This window comes from Onychostruthus taczanowskii, unplaced genomic scaffold (genome assembly GCF_017590055.1).
Source record: "Onychostruthus taczanowskii isolate IOZ18803 unplaced genomic scaffold, ASM1759005v1 scaffold77, whole genome shotgun sequence".
Lineage (NCBI taxonomy): Eukaryota > Metazoa > Chordata > Aves > Passeriformes > Passeridae > Onychostruthus > Onychostruthus taczanowskii.
The window spans coordinates 4,032,685-4,045,013 of NW_024505561.1; the positions used below are offsets into that span (position 1 = coordinate 4,032,685).

Genomic DNA, 12,329 nt, shown 5'->3' on the forward strand with positions numbered 1-12,329 from the left:
TAAAGTAATACCGAAAGCTTCCAGATACTTCCACTACCTTAAAGATGAAATAAATCATTACATCCATCCAATCAAAAACAATTACAAAAAAAGAAAACCTTAACAAAAGAGCAAACTATCTGGCACACTTCAAACCAAATCCTGACAATAATAATAATGTGGCAGTGGGAGGAAAGGGAAACAGATTCACAAGACATTTAACAGAAACCCCTTCCATTATTAGCTTCACTTATGTATAATGTGCAAAATTATTTACTTTCAGATTTTAATTTTTAAATCACTCAGATTAAGGCTGAGTTCAGTCTCCTCAGAAGAATAACCTAAGAGCTTAGAATGATCAGGGATCAAACCTTGACAAAAAATTTCAAGCTTCACAAAACAGCTGATACTAATTGCTTTTAGTGTTTTGATAATTCAAATGCAGACTTAGGTTGAATTTTCTGAATTTAAATTAACTAATATTAAGAGAATCTAAACATATTACAGCTCAACAAACTCATGTTATTTAAAGGGGTTTTTGTACAGAAATAGCAATAGACGTGCATTTTTTTCTTATGAAATTCTGTCACTTCACAAAATACAGTAACACATTCTTTCTTCAGCGTTGAAAGAACAAAAATATATTTTTCGTCAACTGAGGTTTGACAAACCTCACCAATAAAAACAGGCACAACTGGACAGCCTGGAAAAGAATTACCTGTAAAATCAAATCACCACCATCTGTGAGTATCTTACCTTTAAATAGGATCCATAATATTTAGTTACATATGGACTGTCACACTGACTCAACACCGTGATTTCTTGTTGGATGTCTTCTATTTCATCTTCCGCTTCTTCTAGGTCAATAATTTTTATAGCAACAACTTTCTGAGTCCGATTGTCAATTCCTTTAAAAACTTCACCAAAAGACCCCTTACCAATTCTCTCCAGTTTCGTAAACAGTTCTTCTGGATCTGCCTTCAGAGTCTGTTAAAAAGAAATATAAAAAGACAAGTCGCTCATTATTTGTAACAAAATATGTTTTTTTAAAGGCAACAAATGCTTCAAATTCTGCATATTCCTATTTATCTAGCTACCTTATTCCACCTCCATATAATTGTCTAAATTATGCTCTAAATCCCTTATATGCACACACTGATATGTTTATATTTTGCTGTACATAAAGAACAAATTTAACACTGTCCATGTGTCGGGGTTTTATCCTATTTGGCAACAGAAAACAGTGCCATCTCAATTTCTCTTTCTTTGCCAATAGAGTATCCAGAAAGGAAGATCATTACAAAGATTTGGTTTTTATTAAAAGCTAATAGATCAAACACCACTACCCATAAAAGTAAGCCTTCAGTCTAACCTTTTCTCTTTAAATTGGCTCTCTCCTAGATCCCAGAATCCCTCTTTCGTATTTTTCTCATATCTCATCCTGCCAAGGATTTAATTCACCTTCTTCAGTGCACAGAGCACTATTTCCTTTTGTTTGTGTGACAAACAATCCTCTTCAATTTTCTCTTACTAAGGATCACCTGCAAGAACAGCCATGCTTCCTCCCTCTCCCTGATGCCACGGTCTTCTCAATCAGGATTTATCTTTTTCTTCATCTCTCAGTTGTGTAAAGTCATTCACTCCTAGAAAACATGCTGTTCCCAGCTTTCTTGATGTTAGCAGTCACACAAAAGCCACGAGTGCTCACCTAAACATGCAAATGTACGACTGAGGTGGACCACACCACCACATTTGCTTTTTCTCCACTATTAAGTATTCACTTCACTATTGCTTCTCACTTTCAGTGCACAGATGGTAAGTTCCACAGTATACCTTCTAATCTAACAGCATGGAGTCTCACTAGCTAACAAAAAATACATACATTACAACTACAGGGGGGTTGGACTGTATGACCTTTAATGAGCTCTTCCAATCCAAACTTTTCTATGATTAAACTGAAAAAGTCATAAATAGAGGGAATAGTCATAAAATTAAGAAAAACAGGACAGGATTATTTAGAATCTGGTCCTTAAAAATAAAATTAATACTTCAAAAGACTTCAGACATTTGTGTATTTAAAAGGATGACACTAATGCTAGCAAAGTGAAAATACATAGTTCATACAGAAAAAGGCTCATACAAGAAGAATTCAGTAATGCCTAAATAAACATAAAACCACAGGTTTATGCTTAGCTGAACTGTGTAGTAGCATGAAGAGGGGAATGAGAATTTCTAGGTGACCACTGACAAGCACTGAAACAACATTTTCTTTAACAATTGAATTTAGCTTATAAAGCACCTCTCATCTACACTTTTCTGCTCTCACATCTCAAAGTTACATATTTAATCCATACAGCTGCAAGAGGAAGATAGCCTAGAACACAGATTCTCCAGAGGTATCTAAATTTCACAGCTGAAAGAGGTGTTTTGAGGACCAGGTAGCTGGGACTGACTGAACCCAAAGATAAACCCACTTGGTTCTCAAAGCACTTTATCATCATCTGGCACAAACTGGGAGTTCAACTTTTAGTACTTTAAAGTCAGCTGTAAGACATTGCAGCTTTCAAATAATCATTCCAGGAACACATCACTCGTGAGATCAGCCCCAAGCAAAAACACTCTAAGTGTACCTACTGCATGACTTCAGCAGCCCCAAGAAATCCCCCCTGCTTTACATCTTACTGATCCATCCTTTTATCCAAAGTCAGTTTTGGGAAGCAAACAGAAGGGCATAGGGTTATATCACCCTCTTGCCATTAAAGGAATGGAGCAAAAGATCCACATCCCTTCCACCAAAAGCAGCTTGTTCCTCCGTTAATTTCAATGTAAAGAGAACAACATACTATTACACACTATTAACTATTACATAAAATATATATATATATTTATGTATCTCACGCTTAAGAAACCAGACCAGGGCACTTCATGTTTTCCCACAGTCATCCCTTAGGTGCACAGTAACCCATACCAACACTTCAAGAGACACAATTTCTAAGAGATCACTAACCTACAAACCAAATGGTGCTTACTGGTTCTTCTCATGCCTCACAGAATGCTCTGCTCTCAATATTCAAACCAGTCTTCTCTGAGAACTCTTCATGAATAAAAATAACCTTAACACCAGCATCAGATGTTTTCCCTTGTGGAAAACAATTATGTGTCTACACTTTCATACATCCTGTGCTAGAATTTGAGATGATGTGCTGTAGAGAGCTGTGCACACCTAATCCAACCACACAAGCCTTCTAGTTCCTTTCACTAGCCACAGGAATCTGAGCATTACATCATCACAAAGGCATCTGGGTAAACCACAAACCAATCCCAGTTGCAGCTGCCTAAAACATACCATGTTTCACCTCCTGAGACTAAAAAGCCAGCACTGCTCAGTTGCAGTGCACTGCAGTTGTTCATATGGAGAAAATGCAAGAGCTACCTGCCAGCAGCTTTTTTTAAGTTCTCCTGGCTGTATGTGCACACCCCCTATTTTCCCTTTTCCCCTCAACAATCTATGACTATCATATATTAAAGCTCCTTGTTTCAGAGCACCGCAGTCTTCAGAGACTTTCAGGAACCTCACAGCTTTTCTACAGTGTCAAGCTCCTGGGATTCTGGTGTTAGGCTGGCAGTTCTAAAAGACAACTGTAAAATAGAATTGACAATTACAGAAAAGTGAGGAAGATAACTTGCTGGAAGACCAAAGAAGAAGGGAACAACTGTTCGCTTAAATTTTTATAATCAAAATTTTGCAGCCATTTTGCAATGTTAATTGTTCAATAATAACTTAATGGGATCAAAATCATTATCAATAATGAAGCTTCCTGTGAAATGAATTAAACATTTTAATCCTAATTATTAAACAAACAAACCCTTCCTTCCCAGTTCACAACTTTTGTAAATTCATTCCTTTGTTCTAAAATGCAACAGTTGCCATTCCTGAATTTTCTTCTGAGTAACAGGAGGTAACAGTTTCTTCAAAAAACCCAAACAACACCCTCTTGCTCTGTAAGAAAAATCTCAGTTTTCTTCTCAGAACACCAGGTGTTTGAAGTGAGAGCCTTAAACCACTGGCAACCTGTGTTTTTGCAAGAACTAAGAGCTGGTTTCTTTAATGACCTGCTGTCTTTCAAAAAATATAGAGATCAGGTCTCCAGATACATAATGAACTGCTTGAATCTGAAAGTGCATGAGTGGTCAATTCCCACCCTTTTTTCCAAAAATCACATCTGGAAAGGTTTCTTGCCAAATTTGATTTTGCTTGGTTTTCTAAATACTTCCAACAGAGACAAAATAAACAAATAGCTTTATAAATATTCTCTCTACACAACTACACAGAGAAAATTACTTCCACAGACAGTGTCGCTATAGTTTTGCTGATTCTATTCTTTGCAAACTTTTACTAAGCATAGAGTTTATTCTTACTAATATTAAAATAATGGAAGCTGATAAAAGAATTTTCATGTAATGGAGCCCATCAAATATTGCTAGAAACCACAGATGAGAACATCAATATCTGCTGCAAATGGGTAAACCTGATCACCTTGATAAAGAACTAGATCTCTACCGCTACAACATTTTTTTTCAAAGCTTATCACAGAATACATACAGATTAAAAACAAGTTATGGAGCATTCAGATTGAATGATTCCAGAACTTTTGATTTACACAGACACTTGAATTACTTTGCTTTTTATTTCAAATAGTTTTTCACACTTCTGAACACAAACTGCAACCATCTTGTCTCACAGTCCAGCTTGTTCAGCCATGCAGAACAAAGTCCTTTTCACCATAAGCAAAGCCACCATTCATCCAATAATTTGAGTAATCTCTCTGTACTTGTTCCACATTAGATTCATTACTTTTGACCTTAATCAGCCAGAAAAACATACTCCATTTAAAATTAACTCTTCTTAGTACCTAACAACACTGTTGCCTACTTCTACAGAATAAAAATAGTCCGCTACATTCTCAGATCCTATTTGTTCAATTTGGTCTCATTGCTCAGCTGCAGCCAACTAAACCAAATCACCTCCTCCTAATGCTCTGTATTTCCAACTAATGAGCTGCCAGACTTTTACAAAGTCTCTCTCAGCTCTTTGTAGCACTCATACTTATGACAAGCTGCACTTTATGCTCTTTTGTTCAGTAATTCCAATCCCCAGGGTTGCACAGTTCTTCAGCACTGCCTCTCACACATAACAGGTGACTTTAAATTTTGTCTTTTTCAGTCATCGCCTGACACCACCTCTGCAGTACCCTCTTCACACTCAGGATTACATACATCTTGCAAAGTATTTATTTTTATGAATCCCCAATTCTCATCCACACTAACTGTCCCTCAAACCTCAATAGAAAATGTCACTGTAAGTTAAACTAGTAATATCCAACTTTATCCATAACATTCTGAGAGAAGATAGAGCTTTGAGTCATTTTCCACATCTCACTCCACTTCTTATTTCTAACCTCGTTTTATGAAGAGTTGTTCCAGTTAGTCTAGAAAGCATTAAAAATATTTCTCTTTAACTTACAAGAATTATAAAGCATCTCCACAATTCAAGTTCTTAAGCTTTACTGTGGAACTGATTGTACTTGCAGATCTGTTACATCTATTTGCAGCTTGTTTGAAATAGACAATCATCTTTTAACATCTCATTTTGTATACTTTTCATTTCACCAAATCAATTTCCCATTTTTCAGTCCAATTCTCATTCCTTATCAAGACTAAACCCAAAATATGATAATCTGAAGAGGTTCAGAGATTTCTGGGGATTGTTTAACATGGAAAAGAGAAGCCTGGGCAGCTGGAAATTTTACTGTGTGTAACTACACTCCATATTTCTCACTTTCCATCTCCAATACTACAATTATTCAATTCAGACACATGCTACAATAAGGAAATTGCGTTTTTCTGGGAGAAATGCAATATGCCAAAAATACGGAGAATTAGCAATAGCGATACTTTTAACTCTCAAGAAAAAGGATCAACTGCCATAAATTTTGCTGTGAAACTTCAATAGGTTGAAACAGGGGAGAGAGGAAGCAAAAAATAAAGCTGTAAACCTTGTATCTCAAACACTGAAGGTAAAAACATTTAGCATGAATCACTATGGCCTACTAATACTCCTATTTGTCACACAGTTAACTCTTGTTCTGATTTCTACCTATAATGAAACAGGGTGTAAGCAAGTTAGCCTATCATAAAAGTATTCCTCAGCCCTTGTATAACTCTCTTTAGACTTATTTGCAAGGAAGGTGCACTTATCTTACATTCAGAACACAAAATATTCAATTTCTTAACAGTAACACAAATATGCAAAGCATGCTTCCAAATTTCTAATTAACCAATATTTTCTGGGTGCAATGTGGCCTGCACAAATCAGTCTAAAACATTCTGATATTTTTCATTCAGAAAACTGCTTAGTGTACACCCCTAAGAGTTTAATTCCAAAATAAATAGTTACCTAACTGTAGCCTGCTTCCAGAAAACATATTTAATTGGAATTTTTTCTGAGTTTTTAGCACATCACCACAAAAAACTTTCATAATGCTGTACCTGACTTCCTCCTTTCCATCCATTACACTTCTAAACTGTAAATTACTGCAATTAAAAATCCCTCCATGCCTTGGGCACGCAGTGAAAACAACACACAAGTATCAGCAGTATGTACAATATGGCAGTGAAACACATGATGCATTTTAGACACCAAGAGAAAGATAGCTAAGGAAAAATGTCCCAAAAACAGTTTTAGAATAATGTCTCTCACTTGTTTACACTTGCTAAAAAGCTAAAACTTCCTTGATGAAAATCACTCTTAATTAGTTAAGCTACTGATAAAAAAAAAAAAAAAAAAAAAAAAAAAAAAGCTTTTTGGGGAAAACCCCCTACTGATAAAAAAAAAAATTAAAAAGTAGCTCTTTGGGGAAAACCCCATCATTATGACAATGGCTGAATAAAGAATGCTAATAGAGGCAATTAGAAAGTTATGTTGTATTAATACTACTTAAGAAAAATAAGAAAAATAGCGAATTTTAGGTTCTACAGCAATCCCATAGTTTGAGGGGAGACTCCTCTTGCACCCATTGTATCTGACACAAAACCCAGATGTCTGTCTCAAGAAGCTGCCAAGCAGAGCAACTATGAATACAACAAATTCTCCTGATTCAAGCCTCACTTTTTATCAAGTTACACTGCAGAAGGCTCTTAGTTCTGTACTAATATACAACAGCACAGTCTGACATTTGTGCATACCTGCACATAGAAATTTACCCAGATCAACAAAGAATTTACAAGTAAAAACAGTTTTGGTTATAAAGCTGCATCCACACAAAATATAATGTTTCAGGCACACAGAGCATCTGTGTTCTAAATTAAACGGTACTCCACAAAAGGCGGATCATCACAAAAGCAATAACCAGATCAAAACCAATCACAGTCATAGGGCACCAGGTTGGAAGGGATCTCAAGGAAAACCTGGTCCAACCTTTCTGGTCCAAAAACACAGTCTAGACAAGGCAGCCCAACAGGCAAGACTTAAAATTTTGAGTCCAGCATTGGGGAACCCACCATCTCCTCAAGAAGATTATTCCAATGGCTGACTGCCCTAATTGTGAAGAATTTTTCTTTTGTGTCCAATCAGAATCCTCCCCAGGTGTAATTTGTACCTCTCTTCCCTCATCTTTCCATGGGATTCCTAGTAAAAAGGGAGTCTCCTTCTTCTCTTCAGATACCTTTTAAATACAGGAACATAGTGATAAGGTCTCCTGGGCCATCCTTTCTCAAGGCTAAACACATCCAGCTCTCTCAGTCCTCCCATGTGAAAGGCTTCCCAGTCCTCCAGTTATCTTTGTGGCCCTTCTCTTGATCCTCTCCAGCTGTCCACGTTATTTTTTGTACAGAAGGGACCAAATTATTATAGGATGGATGCAGTATTTTTTATTATTATTAATTTATATTCAATGCCTTGTTAACTTTGTCCATCAGTGTTTTGTGCATCTTCTATTCCCCTTCCCATCCCACCCACAAGAAAGGGAGTATGAGAAGAATTTAAGCAAATTTTGAAAATGCAGCCAAGATACATTTTCTACTTCAGAAACACAAAAGATGCCACTATGTAACAGCTGACATCAGAGCTTTGTACACCACTCCTAGCACAAGGCCCGGTATTTAAATGTGTCTGCTGCATCAGTAGCCTTTTGTCTCTCTGGGAACAAAGATGCCAGCTGGGTAAGAGGGTACCTTACACACACATGAAACTTGCCACAACACATGCCCAGTGTGACTGGTCCATGAGGACACCTGAAGGACACAGTCGCCGTGAGCCACATCTATTTACCTGTTCTGGAAGGCCACACAATGGAAATAGGTTTTCCTGACTCTCAAACAGCTCCATACATCTCTTACACAGCACTGAAACAGCCTTTGACTACAGAGAGAGAAGATGCCCACTTCTTTTTCACCAAATAATACTCTTCTGTCCTGGAACCCAAGGGCTGGGCTTGTAATATGTCACAGAACCATGACATCTGTATTCAGGATATTTTAAAATTGATTAGCCAAGATCATAACAATCCAAGGATCTGTCCAGTATTTAGGTGCTGTGAGTTACTGCAAGGTTTTGTCAAACTATAACATAAACGGTAACAGTGAGCACAAACTCCCAAAAAAAAAAAAAAACCAAAAAACAAAAAACTGGGGAAAGCTAAAAAGCTAATCTCCTACACAGAAGCTGCAAATGGAAAGCGGGAGAAGCTAAGTGGCCTTTCCACAGTGCCTTTGATTTAGCAACACAATATTTTGCAGTCACCAAACACAGAGCTCACACAGGAAGTACTTAAAACAGTTTATTGTAAAAGGAGAATGAGTTACAATAAGGAACACGGTAATACCTATAGTGTGTAACTACGAAAGAACAGCCATGCCAGATCAGAACAATGGATCCTCTAGGCCAGGGCACTTTTCCTACAACAGTCAAAAGTGAACATCTTGGGAACAGAGCAGAAATAGACAAGTAAACAGCAGCATTTCCCAAAACACCCTCCCAGTCTCCAGCAAACTGACACTTCAGACACTTTCTGTGCCCAAAATGGTGCCTTTATGCTTAAAAACCTTTTCTGTTCATTTGTCAAGTTCCCACTTAAATTTAGTTAAACTTCTAGCATTTCTTGAAGCAACACAGCTTGAATGTCAACGCTTATTTACATTTTGCATTAAGAACCTGTAGCTCTTGTACTGAAAATACAATGAAGAATGAATAAAAATAACTTACTGCATAAACATTGTTATTGCTACAAAAACAACTGAAAAGGGAGGAAGATAAAAAAAGGGATTTATCACACAGAAGAGGCTTGTCTTAAAGATGATGGAATTTTAAAGCACCACAGGAATTTATTACCATAAATTTATAAACACAGTACTTGATTTAAAATACAGCTTCCTGAAAGAAGCTCCAGAAGCTTACCACAGCCTTAAAATGCAGGCCAGTCTAAAAAATCAAGGTCGTATACATACACTTACTCCGAACCAGTCTTGCAGGAATCTCACACATTTACAGGCAAACACTCTGCCCAGGCCACTTCCATAAGGCATGAAGAAGCAAGACAACACATCCTCAGTTTAGTCATGATGCAGCTTCACCCTGCACACTCAAACTTGTATCTATACAGAGCCCTCAAAACAACAACAGCAAAAACTTTGAGTCCAAACTTAAACTGCACACACAGAAATTTAGGTCAAAACCCAACTCTGTTTTTATTCAGGTTACAACATGCCCACTGTGCAGCAGACAGCGAATCTCAGGTTTTGACAACCTTCCAGCACCATCCTACATTTCCTCCACAGTTTTTCATTCCTTTGGCTCACTCTCTACCCACTCATTTTATGCATCACTCTTCAAACATCGATCAGACATCTTACTTAGGGAGAAATATATCAATCCTTTATTCCTCTGCTCTGCTGACACTAACATGCTCACGCCAAACAGCATTAATAAAGTGATGTCCCTCCAAGTAATTTTTTGGGGCCAAGAAGTTACCCTGCTCACACAAGCACAATGGCTGCTCTCTTGTGTGAGCACAGCAAAGAATGTCAGAGAAAGCTGCACAACTTGTCACTGACACTGCTTGCACCGTTTGTGGCAGAAGCTGGTAGGTGGGGAGGAGGGATCACACTACAGAAAAAGGATAGTCCCGTGATTTAGGCAATTTAATTATAACCCAGAGAACTAAGCTCTATTCCTCTCTTCTACACAACAAAAAAGTCCCAAATCTTGTTCTTATCTTAGCAGATGTCACACATTGTATGCACTTTACTCTTTGAACATTTATTTGGAAGTAAAGTCAAAGAGAATCATGTACTGAAAACAGACCGCTAGAAAACTGCAATATATTCTGACAGAATGGAAATGGATACAGACATCTTGAACTGGGCACAGACAATTAGTAAGCAGCATTCACATTACTCACAGACTTAATGCCTTTACCTATCAGCAGATATCTAGTTTGGTGTTCTGGGGATTTTCTTTAGACCATGAAAGTTCACACTTGAGCAACTCTCATAGTAATAGAATAAAAATCATGAAAAAAAACCCCACCATTTTGAATAAAACTATTTGAAGCAAAGCCCCAAATTACATGGACTAACAAGAACCCTGAAGATCCACGCATTTAGTACAGCTAACAGTACTACAAAGCAAATAATAAATCAAGTCAATAAAAAGCACAGGTCCTTGAATCATGCAGTGACATACATCATCAGTACATGCATACTGATGGAATAATCTTCATTCCCTCCCTTCCAAGCGGCTACAAATCTGATTTTAAATGCTAAAGTGTTATAGGTTCTGTCTCAAAGTAGGTAGTTGTCTTATTTCTAATATGTCTCAAAGAAATAAAAAAAAACCCAAACAATATCCATAGTCAACCAAGAAACCCTCATTCCTCTGTCTCTGGCAATCAGCAAACTGCTCATATTTGGAAGGTGAACTTGAACTCTCAACAGCAGGACCTACACAGCAGTAAATTAATTAGCTCAGAGAGTGGGCCTACCTAGGCTACAGGGCATCCGGTACTATGTATGAGCACATAATTCATGCTGTGCCTAAGCATGTAACATTTTCAATTCAAATCCTCAGATTTTGGAAAGAAAAGAGATTCATGACTTAGAATCCTGACTCACAATAAAACAAACCACGGTAAATCAATATTTAAACCAAATTATGCACAGACACTTTCAATCCAGAGAACAAATTTGAGAGAGACTCTTACATGTCATTCAGAATGCATTCCTTTGGAGGTAAGGGCAAGAAAGTTTCTAATCAGATGTGGGAAATATTAGAGTAACAACACACAGATACCAATGACCTTAATGTTTTCCTGGCAGCAGCTTCCATTCAAACCAAGAAAAACGAGGTGTGGGGGGGGAGGCTCAGACTGAGCCAGCTCAGCCAGCACAGAAACGCACTAGGTTATTTCAAATATATAGTTAAGATACAGAACGAGCACATTCCACCGCATAACAACAGCAGCTGACCAACTCTCGGAATCAAACACAGGAGCCAAACACGATCCCCGAGCCCCCACCACCGAGCAGCACCACAGACATGGGCACTGCAGCATGCGCTGAAGGTCAACATTTCCAGGCCCTGCTTGTACGGACTGGTTGTACGTATGCTTCCCCTACGCACCTCAAACTAACGGGGCCGAAAATCGCCCACTGAGCCGCAGCTGCCTTCAGGAATTAAAACACCGAGGAGAACTCCCGGCCGGGGGAGGGGGCCACCCGCTCCGCTCCGCACGCCCGCAGCGACAGAGCGGCTGCCGAGCACGGATGGAGGGCGGCGGAGGCAGGCAGGGACCGCCGGGCGGAGGGACCTCGCTGGGCTCCACGCCAGGCGCTGACAGCACGTTTCGTCTCCATCCCGCTCCTCTGCCCCCAGCCCAGCCCCCGCGGCCGAGCCAGGGCCAAGAGGCGCTTTTTCCCCTCGCCCTGTCCCCCCAGCTCCGGGAATCCCCGCTTGACACCCAGCCCGGCCCCGGGTGCGTGCCCGTGCCTGCCCTTGGGGCAGCCGCTCACCTGCATCCCCGGCAGCCCCGCCTGCACGGGGGAGTGAGCCATGGCGGCGGCGAGGGAGGCTGGGAGGCAGCCGGGTCTCCTCAGGCGGCTCCAGGGCACAGAGCTGAGCTCATCCCCACGCTCTCTCACACACAGCACCGCCGTCCTCCTCCTCCTGGCCCTTCCCCCGGGCGAGCAGCGCCTGTGCGCCGGCGGTGGGAAAGGGGCCGTCCCAAGCCCAGGCTCTCCAGGCCCCCGTCACGGATGCAAAGGCAGCAGCGACTCCCTCATCCCTCCTCCTCCTC

General features: G+C 39.5%; 1 protein-coding gene across 1 annotated transcript in view; it reads right to left on the reverse strand.

Moving 5' to 3' along the window:
* The window catches only part of STK24 (serine/threonine kinase 24), a 50,352-nt gene extending 38,023 nt beyond the window's left edge, over positions 1 to 12,329 (reverse strand). Inside the window, exons 1-2 of the mRNA XM_041423428.1 lie at positions 12,046 to 12,329; positions 736 to 966 (exon numbers count right to left, since the gene is read on the reverse strand). Coding sequence (XP_041279362.1) covers positions 736 to 966; positions 12,046 to 12,087 — 273 coding nt within the window. The 5' untranslated portion in view covers positions 12,088 to 12,329. The remainder of the gene's footprint in view (positions 1 to 735; positions 967 to 12,045) is intronic.